Source organism: Copidosoma floridanum, unplaced genomic scaffold, assembly GCF_036245765.1.
Source record: "Copidosoma floridanum isolate Cflo_tuat_1 unplaced genomic scaffold, Cflo_Japanese_pri ptg000030l, whole genome shotgun sequence".
Lineage (NCBI taxonomy): Eukaryota > Metazoa > Arthropoda > Insecta > Hymenoptera > Encyrtidae > Copidosoma > Copidosoma floridanum.
Window position 1 is genome coordinate 8,702,584 of NW_028321907.1, and position 13,004 is coordinate 8,715,587.

The following is a 13,004-nucleotide window of genomic DNA, read 5'->3' on the forward strand; positions in this document are numbered from 1 at the left end:
GGGAGAGCTTTTGGGTAGGAAAGGACCATTTGTTTTTTTATTCATTTCTTTTTTTTCTTTTTTTATTTTTTTACTCTTTAGTTATCTTCTTTTTTTCAAAGAGATAGTGATCAGTGGTGTGGTGGTGGTGGTTTATGTTGAACGATTTTTGGCTGTCAAGTGTGGGTCGACCTACCGATTTTATTGTCGTGGCTAAGAGGTATAACAATGCGGTTTCTGTTCTAGCGAGATGACTCATTGCTCGTTAAAATTCACAGAGTAATAGCAGTGGTTTATGCAGAGAAGATTTTAGAGCGTACAAGATAACAATTTTGGAGTTATTATACCTGTCCATTGCTTTAACCGATTTTTATGTTTTTATTTAAAAAAAGTATAATCAACGGCGCAGTGGTCACGAAGTAGTAAATTTTAGCTTCGCGACGCCTAACGAGCTTAAAGTTCACGAATATTGCGGACGAAACGAAGCTGAAGTTACGATCCATATCGAAGTTATTCACGTGTTCCGGGAACTTATATGATTTTATCTAGTCTAAGCCGATTGAAAAATATTGACCTGTGAACAGTGAAAAAATATCCTACCGATACCGGGAAGCAAAACGGCTGAGTTTTTTAATTTTAATTTCATAAAATTTCGTACGGTTTTCCAAGGTATGCGCTGAGAAAAAGATCGGTTACCGGAAAATATCCCTGAAAAATGTGATGTACAGTTTATTTTTACCATCATGCTGTTGAATCTTCTGTAAAAAAAAAAAAAAAAAAAAAATCGTTGATCGTACAAAATTGAGCCCACTATCAATTAAAAAAATATCAGCATCAGCATCTTACTATGTGCTCGCAGGATCTCATAACGTTTCTGAAGATCGGCTACGTGGCGATAATCTTCACAATGATCCTGATGTTCTGGGCGTCGACGGTCCGGCTGCACGAGATGCACGGCAGCAACTACAGGTCGGATAGCTGGCAGCTACCGGTCCAGTACCCGCCCTGCTTCTTCAATCCTCTGTGCACCTGTTCCAAGGTCATACCCGATCTCGGGATCGTCACGTGCTACAACGTCCCTATGCCCCGGATACCCTACCACATCAACTCTTCCAAGGTTTTCATGCTGCAGCTCGAAAATAATGGCCTGAGATCCATACAACCCCATTTTCTCATGAACACCGGTAAGTGCGACGTGTATTATACAGCTTATTCTCATACAATTTGATTAATTATTACTCATGTTATTTTCGAACGAATAAAGCTATAATTACGATGATATTTACCAATATTAAATGTATAAGAGCTTGCACTATGTAATTTTATCATCACGAGAGAGCGTAATCAAGGCTATTTAAGTCCAATTACGTTTGTAATTTGATAATGAATTACAGCTCGATCGTATTTTTCTTGATAACAAAAAATATTTTTGGTTCCCTTGGGCATCTGTATACTTAATTATTAAAGCATTGATGACAACTTTTACTGATTTATACGGGCTTATTTATTGACATTTTGGAGCAAAAACAATAACTGAGCAAGTAATGACAATTAATTTTTCACAAATTTAAAACCAATTACGAACAAACGATTAAAAGTTACCGCAGAAGATGTAATTACATACATTGTCAAGGGTTAATCATTCATTAAGAACATATGTACACTCACAAATGCCCATTGAAACTCTGGAGAAATGTTTATCCCGGTAATCGCCAGAGCGAAGCGATGATTGACTTGAATTTAATGTTGATTAAATAAGGGCCAACGTATAATTATTCTACTTCTTACGCTGTATTGGTTGATTTTAATATTTGCTGTAAGTTCATAAAAATCTTGAAATTTGATACCGGCCATGGTATCGATCACATGGATTAGTTTCGTGTTCCAAAACATCGTGTAACATGAGTATCAGAACGAAGCCTCAGGAGTAGAAAATGTATATTAAAAAAGTGTATTTTACAGTTGAAAATTTAACAATAGTTATTACCTTTTACAAGTATTTACAGTTTCGTTATAAAACAGTATGTGCATGTAATTAGAGCCTTGCGTACTATGCGTCTCTCTTTTATTTTGTCTCTCCCTTTATTCTCTCATGACTTTATCATGATAATTTTACTTCATTGTCTTATATACATACATATTTAATTTGCTTAAATGTTTTTAATTTCGTTATTTCTACTGAAATTATTGCAAGAAAGTAGTGGCGTTGTTAGCACTATTTATATTCACACATACAATATAAATAAATAACGATCATTTGTCTTAAGTTACAATAAATAGTTCTCCTCTCTCTGCAGTGATTTCTAGTGCTATATGATGTTTATTATATTACAGATTTTTTAAGCAGGTTTTTTATACTTCCTAAATTTTATCATTATTTTTTTTAGTAGTAACAAGCTAAAAATCAGTAATTATAGGTAAAATTAACGTGAATTTTTCTTTTAATACGTATGACACTAAATATTTACACGGGGCTTAGCCCCACCATTCAAATAAACTCATATCAATGTCACTTAATGCTCTCATTCCTTTCCTGTACGAAAATACATCTCAAGTTCTTTTGTAGTAAATATATCAGTTTTAATCTTACTTGTTTTTATACACACATCACAACACCCATACAGCTAATCTCGTCTAATCGGCTGGAATTGAAAGACAAAAGAGGGTGATCGGTAAAATGGTAATCAAGCAAGAGAGCGAGATGTGGGGGAGGGGGGTGGAAAAATAATAAATCGGGGTTGTATGATGCAAACAGAGTGAGAGACAGATAGAGAAGGAGCACTTGTGTATAATACGTACGTACGTGCATGCCTTATGTCCACAGGGCTGTACAAGCTGCAGATCAAGCATAATCCTCTATCGGATATACCGGACGAGGCGTTCGTAGGGCTTGAAAGATCGTTGTGGGAGCTTGAACTACCCTACAACCGTCTCGTGCGAGTGCCCAGCAAATCTTTCAGACATCTGCAGAAGCTGCGGCTTCTCGATCTAACAGGTAACAAAACTCAATATCATACATATGTACGGACGTTCGCCTTTCGGCCTCGAGACGTTCGGTGTACACCTCCCCACTCGTGTAGACATAGTGCTATTGTTGTGACTGTGACGAAGCTCTGTAGTCTAGCGAGTCTGAGGCATTGGCTTAGGCTCGTCTCACGGGTTACATCAGCGGAAATATCTGTCTTTGAACGTTACATAAACAAAAAAACTCTGATTTGTGCAGGAAGGATCGGACGATTTGATGATGACAAGTTGTCTTCATGTGCGGATTGCATGTTAGAGCTTAGTCTAATCATGCCATTGTCTGTGACTTTTTTTTTTTTTTTTTTTTTTTTTTTTACAATTTATCACTGCCAATTTGGAATGGTCTGTAGTATTAAGTGTCAATGGAACTAAGCTCACGTGGGTGTACGGAAATTGCCATTATTACTTAATAGAGTTTATGACCCCTTAGGTAATCAGATTTCGCACATAGCTGCTGACAATTGGCGTGGCTTGGAAAACTCCTTGCAAACTCTTAGAATGGGTCGCAATTCGATCGACAAACTGCCAGCTGACGCTTTTGCCGGTCTCACGTTCTTGGAGTACCTGGACTTGCGCGAAAACAGTCTCCAAGAGATCGATCCGTCGGTTTTTCGGGACGGCATGGCTCACCTAACTCACCTTTATTTGAACGATAATCAGTTGCACCACATACCCTACCAGCAGTTATCCTACCTGAAGCGCATGCGAGTATTGGACTTGAGCTACAATCGAATCCGCCACATGATACATCCACAAACAGAGGCGGAGGCGCGGGGCGTCTCAATGTCCTTGGACGTATTAAGGCTGGATTACAATCAGATCGATATGCTGCCTCCCGATTCTTTCCAGCATTTCAGCAAAATCAACAAAACGTACCTCAATGGCAATCCCATTATGAAGATTGAGGTGATGATGAGGATTTGTTTGCTCTTTATCTCCTCCGTTGTTGTAGATGAACAAAAACTGGAAGAATAAATACCTTTCGCTTTAATGTATTTTAGCAAGGTGCTTTCAAAAATTCGAGGGTACGGGAACTATACTTCACTGACTGCGATATTTACGAGATCGAATCGACAGATTTCATGGGTCTGGAGTCTTCTTTGGAATTATTAGACCTAGCTGGAAATAATCTTACATCTCTGCCCAACAGCGTCTTTCAGAATTACGACAACCTGCGTACTTTGGTCTTTCGAGAGAATCTTGTGGATACCTTTAATCCAAGTAAAATTACTTGCCTTCCTCGCGGAAGGATGCCTTTAGTTTTACCAGGGCTGCAAGTCAATGACCACCGGTGAATATCGTTGTCCATCATTGCAGGATGGAAAACGATTTTGCATTGGTTATGACTTGAGCCCTCGTATGTAGTGCACTTACCGAAGAAAATCTCAGTTTTTAATACTTCCTCTGTAGGTGAGGTCTTCAATGGTTTTCAGTATTCACTTTACAATCTCGATCTCACTGGTAAGAAAAACGGCATGGTTTCACTTCAGGATCTACGGCAAATGCGAAACTTGCGTTTCCTTTCCATCTCCAGGATGCCTGGAGGCACACTGTCACAAAACGATTTTCTCGAATTTGGCATGGACGTCAAGGAACTTCGCGTAATAAAGAGCAACTTGCAAACGATAAAGAATCATGCTTTTTCGCACGTTCGTGGAATAAAGTATCTGGACTTTTCTGAGAACGCCATTTCCACTATTGAGGATGATGCTTTCCAAGAGGTAATACGATTAGTTACATATCAGTCAAGTATTTTTACAGCAATCGCTCAAATGTTTACATTATTATAACATAGGTTGGAAATTCATTAATGACGTTGAGAATTGCACACGGACTGTCTTCGTCGTTTAGCGAACTGCCGTATAAACCATTCAAATCGTTGACAAACCTGCAACACTTAGATTTTAGTAATAATAAAATAAAATCAATGCCAGATACGTCATTTCATTTTTTGAAGAGAATCAGGCGCATCGAGTTGCAAGACAATGAAATAGATTCCATTAAAAAAGGAACATTCCAGGTACGATGGTAGAATAACAATATCCTTTTAAAGTTGATAAAAATGAGTGCATTTTATTTTTAGGGGGATATCCACTCAACCTTGGAATATACAGACTTTGGTTACAATCACATAGGTAGTTTAGCCACTCACACTTTCGTGGATTTACCATCAATGCAAACCATCAATCTTGAAGATAATAAAATTAGTACTATTGAAAGACGTGCTTTCATGAACATGAATCGTTTGAAGTACATTAATTTACGCGGAAACAAGATCAAAGACATGCAAGATGAAGCTTTTCAGGTAGTAAAAGTGTTTTATGCTTTGATTATGATAGTGAGTATTTTGTTTTTCGTTAACTGGGAATTGATTTCAGAATTTGCCAGATTTGGAATTTTTAGACTTAGCGTATAATAAATTGTCCGAATTTGATTTTGAATCTTTTGATCAAGTTGGAACATTATCGTCATTCAAAGTAAATGCTAGTCACAATGAGATTCATCGATTGTCCGTCAGCGTGAATGATTCAGTTTCGTCTTCTTCAAACCACAATAGCTACTTTCAAGGTTTCGTATTTAAGGATGCAATTTTTCGTTTACAAACATCTAATATGGAATAAAGATATGGATCATTTTGTTGTTTAAATAGGTGGGATGATGCAATCGAACATAAAAGTCCTAGACTTCAGCTATAACAATATCACGGAGATAATGCGTTTTTACTTTAAACCAGTCGAATACTCGTTAACTCATTTATATCTTTCGCACAACGATCTCAGCAACGTAACTCAGGCTGTGTTTGGAAATATGCCGCACTTGCAGTGGCTCGACCTCAGTTGGAACGACATCATGGAAATTGATTTTGACTGCTTCAGAGAGACAAAGAATCTTCAAGTGCTAATGTTTTCACACAACAATATCATGGACATACCTGCCGAATCATTAAAGCCACTGAAGAAATTAAGAATAGTAGACCTATCGTACAATAGGCTTAGATCGTTGGCGGATAATTTGTTTATGGACGCAAGTATCGAGTACTTGGATTTGTCACACAATCAATTCATGAGACTGCCAATTAAGACAATGTCAATGACTGCTGCTACCAGTTTGTCCATTCTCGATCTGTCGTGGAATTTCATTTCCGGTGTACACAATACAGATGCCATATTTAGATTAAAGGTAAGTTTCAGTACTTCTACATTTAAATTAGTAAACATTTAGATTAGTTACAGCCAGTAGTTTAAAATGTTGAGTGCACTGCTAACAATTTTACTCTCGACTGGTCAGTGAAGAAAATTCAAGATCACACGTTGATTCTAATCGTTCGTAACACCTTGAGATTTACTGATGTACCATTGACCTAATCAGACTGTAAGTATTTACTGCTTCAGATCGAGAGAAAAGAGGTTGATTTTTTAGTATTTTGTCCATCAGTCGATAAAAGGATTAAAGATTTTCTTTAGGATAAAAAGATAAGTAATACACGTTCCGAAATACCGAAAAAATAACGAATAAAAACAATTACATCTCAACAAGGATCGCGTACCCCGAGTCAAAGATTACATAATTTCAATATAATCAAACCTCATTTCACTCTTTCTTACCAGATACATGCGGTTCGAATCTGATTAGTGGTTAATGAGACTAGGTAGCATATAACTCCACCTCGCTTGGTAAATTTCGCTTCATTGGATTCGACGAACGTGGACACATCGCTAATGCGATAAGCTAATTGACCTTAGTTAATCTTTACCATGTGCGCTGAATACCATACGCTTGGAATATGTTTTATTCTATTTTTAACTTCCTCCCTCGTTATGTTGACACACATTTTCTGAACTAGATATATAGCCCTCGGAAGTTAACGAAAGTAAAATCGATGGCGGGGACAAAAAAAAAACACGTAACAATGACGACGTGTAGTACACTTACACAAGTTTCATTTGCGTTGTCGCATACACTGTCGTGATCTTATTTTTTTAATTGACGATGTTGTAGGGGTTGACCTGGCTCGATTTGTCCTATAATCGACTAGTCAGGCTTGACGATGGCGTCTTCTCGGATTTACCGCAATTGGCATACCTTGATTTAAGCCACAACAAGCAGCTCATACTTGAACCCCGAGGAAGGACTTTCCATGGATTGGAAGAATGTCTGTTATTCCTTGGACTCAGCAATATTTCCTTACTTCAGGTATTTATTAAATCTTTCTTTCTTCTATCAACTGGACGTAACAATTCATTGTTTTCATTGATAATTTGATTTGTTTTTGGTACTTGCTACACATGGTGATAAGCAATTATCATATATTACCTACGAAACATTGTATTTTTCTATTAAAAATTACTCACAAAATATGTATTGGGGTAAATACACGAGTAATCGTTGACAGAGTTAGTATTCTCGCCTGCGGTTACGTGTACACATTTCATTAGACCCCATCCGAGTGGAACAGGTCAAGCGATTCCATGTACGCCTCTTTCTTTCTTTTTTTTTTTCTTCTTTTCTGCATGTTATTTAGGTCCCAGAGCTTCCATTCCATCGACTACAAAGGCTTCACCTGGCACACAACGAGCTGGCTACGGTTCCCGCGGAGATGGCGGCGAACTTGACAAGCCTTCATCTGCTGGACTTGAGTCACAACGACCTGACCGTCGTTCCACTTATCACTCACGCCCTACCGAATCTACGAATGTTCAACATTGCCTATAATCCAATCACAATAATCACGAACACGAGTTTCCTCGGAATCGCGGATAGTCTCGAGCTTCTCGATATACGTAGGCTTTCGCTCTCCACTTTTGAGGTTTGTTCTAATTTCTGGTTTTACCTCTTTTTTCTGTTTTTTTTTCTTTTTTTTTTTTTTTCACCGTATGCCGTTTTGGATAAAAGATTTATTCACATACATGTTTTATGAGATTAAACTCTCGATCATGTTTGTTCTTTTTTTGTAGTAAATGCAAATCTCTAAGAGATTCGCTCTAAATATTTGCAAAATTTATTTTTATTTCGAAAAGTTTTCCATCTTAACTGTGGGCTTTGAAAATTATTTGATTGTACCTACATATAAAAATTCAGTGATACATATTTATCGATTAGGCTGGTGCCCTGTGCAAAGCAACGAAACTTCGAACCCTCTTATGCACTGCCTACACGGGCGTCAAAAATTTCAATTTCCCAAACATGCTGGAGTACAATCATGGTCTTAGACACTTGTTCATCGACGTGAGTATACTTGAGATGATGGACCCCCTATATTTGCGAAGTGAATGAAAAATCAAATAATTTCGTGACAATTAAGGTACACAACGATACAACTCTGGAGAAGGAGATGAGGGGCCGCTTCCCCGTCAAACTCTTCAACTTCACGTTCAGCGGCCGAGCGTTGAAGAGCATACACCCCGAAGTCTTACATGTAAGATAATCGTTTAAGCTCATTTAGCCGCGAAAGCGAGACTGTGGCGAGCTTAAATTACTGTTTCTCCTTCCTGTTTTTTTCTTTATCTCCCCTCAAAATACAATCACCAAAACTCTCTCTCTGTTTGCATCAGGGCATGAGAAACCCGCACCTGCACTTTGGCCTGTACAACACGAGCGTAAGCAACGTGCCCAAGACAATGTTTGCGCACGCCGAGATCGTTAGGAACGTGACGGTCGAGTTGCGAGAGAACGAGATCAAAACCCTGCACAATCCCTCCAACTCTTACAAGCCTGGCGTGCCGGGCCGGCGGTTCTTGATGAGGCTTCGGATGCGCGGCAGCCACCTCAACTGCGACTGCGATATTGGGTAAACGTGACACGAACTGCTTTGCATGTGCATGCCTCGAGGTGTTTGACATTGAAAAAAAAAAACGATTTCTTCTTTTTTTTCACTTTTTTCTTAGTTGGATTGAAATGTGGATGAGGAAACATAGGCAGTACGAAGAGGATCGCTGCAACTCGCACTCGGAGCTGTACAACTACGATAGGGAAGAGGGGCACGAGTACGAGTGTTGGGACAACGGCTGGGACGACGATTTGCGGGAGACGTACTGTGCCAATAAAAATAACGTCTCGGTCGCCGAGGCGCTCAAATCGGATCTCGAGTGTGGATGGGCCGCGGCGGACTCGTTTGGTTTGTCAAGGATCCTCTTGACTTTGCTTTTGATTGCCATGTACGTGATTTATTAGGAGCAAAGGAGAATTGCTTGCTTTCCAAAAAAGGGGTGAATTTCTTTTGGTAAAATGTGAACTATTGCTTCAGCAAAAGTGAAGTTTTTCTTTTTTTTTTTTTTTTTCATCGAAACGAGTTGCGGACTTGTCGTACTGTTTTCTAGGTCTCTTCCACGTCGTGAGGCTCATAAGTTATGGTACGACATATGGTATACTTACTGCAACTACTTTTTACCGAATCTATGTCGAAATGCAAACTGAAATACAAATTTTCGTTTTTTATAAAAAAATGATGTTATTTTACCGCGTTAATATCAGTCGATACACAAGTATACAAAATTGAAAAATTCCGGGTTCAAGAATGTATACGCTGGACAACTTTAACATAAACTTACTTAGTTGAATATAAAAGTTAATATAAAAATACAAACAAAAATACTTCTCAAAATATCTTTTATTTTTAGATATTTGGATACCCATAACATTTTCTTGGTACTTCTGCAAATTGTAATTACATGACAGGAAAATCTTTAACTTTTTTTAACGTTTAAATTCAACGTGGTTTTAATAATTCTGAAAAATAATGTAAATAGTAATTCAGGTAGTATTTTCCCAAGAATTCTAGGCCTATTAAAGTCCTTTGGTGAAATAAAGTTAAAAAAAATATTTAAAAAAACTAGTAAAATTGAATTTAGTTATTGTAGAATATTATACATACTTGGAAATAGACAAAATTGTTTACAAACATCTGTATTCTTACAGTGAGTACACTTTTTTTGTAAATTAAATCTGGCGAATATGTAAAAATGTAGTTTTAAAGAAAAATGAACTCTGGCTCACGAATATTTCATAAAAAATCTAATTTTCAATTTTTAGTGTTTTTTTCTTATAAAAATCAGGTAAAAGTACCAAAAAATAAGAAAAAAATTAACTTTAAATCCAGTCCGTATGACATACTTATTTTTAAACAATCTTTTAGAGAATCTACTACTTCAACCAAATTTTTATCGATGAGATTTAAAATTGTGTCACGATATCCTACGCAACAATTGTGTCAACGGTCAACAAATTAAAAGCATTAAATTTTTTATAAAAATATGAAATTTCTGATTTCCACCGAAAACAAAATTCGGTATTGCGTACAAAATAACTATCTGAGAGTTTATGATAAAACTCCAATACAAAACATCACATCTGACAAACTGCTTGTTACTTTTGTGTATATGCTTGCGATTTCATTACAGTTATAAAGTTGATCGTAACATAAAAAGACACTTCTCAAGGAAATAAGTGAGTTTAACTCACAGTATCATCACATTGATCATGATAATTGCGATCTTGTGTGTTTTATCTAAATACGAATTCATTAACAAAAAATTTTGTTTTTTCATTGAAGACTTCAAACAATTGTTTAAGAAGACTGGTGACTTTTTTTACAGTTGGTCTTCAAGTTTTATTTGTACTTTTATATTTTTTTGTGTGATTTTAAAAGAGAAAGAAAATGCAAGAACGCTGTACTTTTAATTTCAATTTGCAAGTGAAAATTTGTATCATGCATTAAAAGTTTTATAAGAAAGTTATATGAGTAACTATAAACCAATACATATGCATATATTTTCGATTTTCATCAAAGTAGTATTTTCTGAAAAAAAAATTTCGTCAATTTAAATAAACGTTAATACGAATGAAGACAAACAAATATATATTCAAATAAAATAAACATTTGTTCAAATCAAATGATATTAACTTTAACCAAATAAATAATCTCTCCGTAAAGTAATATTTGATAAACTAAAATAAAATATTTATTTAAATAAAATACATATTTACATATTTGTATTTTTATAAACGTTTTTTTGGATCGACGAAATTTTTTTTTTTCATGAGTATACATGTATTAAATATTTATTGGTTATTTTTTAAAGATTCGGATTATTTTAAAGAAACAATACTTAGGTTTTATGTACTCTAGAAGCATGTTTAATGTAAAAAATTTTTAAGAAAATTTGTTGAGAATATGTCGCATCATAAATACGCTTCACTTATAAATTCAATTAATTTTTTGAATATTCAACAATTTTCTGTATATAGGTGCTAGAATATTTAAAATTATTTCAACAACACCTCATAAAACACGTAAATTTTGTTACAATTCTATTATAATGACGAGTTCAATAAGAAACTAATGTTAAGTTCTTTTTTAATTATAACGTTAATTAAGAAAAGATGTTATAAACATCAATGTCGATCTTCAATCAGAGAAAAGTGTAAATAAAAAAAATCTAGATACACGCAGATCACCACGTAACAGTGAATATCTCTAAGAAATTCAATGTTGATCATAATGGTAAAAATTTCTTTTAAAAAAACGATATAGTGCATCGATAATTACGTGTATAGTTACGTACTTTAAATATTGTTATGGCTATAAGATTTAACTAGTATGTTATTTCCACACCGGTTTGTTAATGTAAAGTAAGCAAATTACAACGATTCGAATGTAATGAGTGAAAAACAAATAAATAATTTTCATAACTACATAAAAACTGTGTCAAGCAACCCTTTTTTGTTTTATTGAAAAATTAAAGTAACAAACACGCGTTGAGCAAAAGATTGGGATGCACTGCAATAGAAACAAAAATTAGTCGTAAAACATGATTTTTGTAATAATACCGAAAGCCATTCGAATGACTGGCGAGACAATGAAGCCGAAAATGATTGTCAAACAAATGCAGATGCTCAACAGTTGAACGAAAAACAGCGCGGTCTTGACGGCAATTTGTTGAGTATCTGTAGTATTTTTAAGGTCTATCATCGCATCGAAAACGAACCTCATGATGTGTAGAAAAATCTGAAAAGAATATCGTCAAATTCCTGGGCTGCTATCGATTCGTGCGAATAAGTCAAATTTACCTCCAAAACCGGTGCGATATTGATCATCACGTAAAACAGAGCCAACAAACATCGTCCGGTCGCTTGGCTCATTATTTTCAACAAATTCGAGTACGTGTGATCTCCCTGGGACATACCTCGCAACTCTTGATACTCTGCCAGGTAGTTCCTGATTTTTACCAGCATCGAATCGTTCTCGCTTTCATCGGTTTTCGATTCTTCGAAGGTCAAGTTTTCTGCACGGATTTACTTTGATTATTAAAAACATAACCTCGTCAAGTCCACGACAATTATTTAGCAATGGAAACTTGGCCGATTAGTGTTTTTGGTCAAGTTGTAGGTGAACACGTAAGATCGTGAAAAGTACCGATGTTGAGATTGCTGATTTCGCTCCACTTGATGGACTCGAAGCCATTGGCGATACTGAAAAAGTTGCGGTGCTTCCAGATCGTATTTTGCGACACGTCGTCGAATATCTCCGTGACCGAGAATTCATCGATCTTATCTTCCTTGGGATCGGCATCCCCCGCGTTGTAAGTCTCGTCAATTTTCTCGCACGAGTACGTGCGGTTCAGGTTCTGATAGCCAGTGCCGTCGGACTCGTCGTTTGCGCTTGTCTCGGGTGTACTTTCTATTTTCAAGCTTTTGTCCGATGACGAGTCCTGTGTGCATATTGTTTCATCGGCAACGAGTTTTTCCGTATTTTTTTTTTTTTTTTTTTTTTTTATGGGATAAACAGGATTGTTGGGAAATGAAGAAACTTACGTTGAGGTTAGCAATAATTTTCGTGTCGGTGCCATCCCCGCACAGATGTTGATTTTGGAAGGTTTTGTTGCAACCCGATTGTAGCTCGTCAGAGACCATGGTTTTTATACTTACACTTGACTTTTGAACAATTTTTGGGTTAACAATCAAGCTTTTAAATAATGTTTTGACAAATAATGCGTTCTTTCGGT

General features: G+C 36.3%; 1 protein-coding gene across 2 annotated transcripts; it reads left to right on the forward strand.

Moving 5' to 3' along the window:
- Positions 1 to 860: 860 nt before the first annotated feature.
- Positions 861 to 10,685, forward strand: chp (leucine rich repeat containing G protein-coupled receptor chaoptin). Of its 2 annotated transcripts, none has more exons than XM_014361678.2 (15): positions 861 to 1,163; positions 2,804 to 2,974; positions 3,434 to 3,909; positions 4,005 to 4,224; positions 4,393 to 4,724; positions 4,799 to 5,023; positions 5,087 to 5,308; positions 5,382 to 5,571; positions 5,654 to 6,183; positions 7,003 to 7,197; positions 7,526 to 7,810; positions 8,104 to 8,229; positions 8,306 to 8,419; positions 8,556 to 8,791; positions 8,889 to 10,685. In XM_014361678.2, the coding sequence occupies exons 1-15, from the start codon at positions 887 to 889 to the stop codon at positions 9,172 to 9,174; spliced, it is 3,885 nt and encodes a 1,294-aa protein (XP_014217164.2). In that variant the 5' UTR covers positions 861 to 886; the 3' UTR covers positions 9,175 to 10,685. The 2 variants fall into 2 exon arrangements, with proteins under 2 accessions (XP_014217164.2, XP_014217165.2); XM_014361679.2 differs by having other exon boundaries at positions 4,414 to 4,724.
- The last annotated feature ends 2,319 nt before the right edge of the window (positions 10,686 to 13,004 follow it).

Coding starts and splice junctions, on each gene's coding strand:
- chp (XM_014361678.2), top strand. CDS start 887: ATGATCCTGATGTTCTGGGCGTCGACGGTCCGGCTGCACGAGATGCAC. Junction 5,024..5,086: donor TTAAAAAAGGAACATTCCAG/GTACGATGGTAG, acceptor TTTTATTTTTAG/GGGGATATCCACTCAACCTT. Junction 6,184..7,002: donor ATGCCATATTTAGATTAAAG/GTAAGTTTCAGT, acceptor ACGATGTTGTAG/GGGTTGACCTGGCTCGATTT.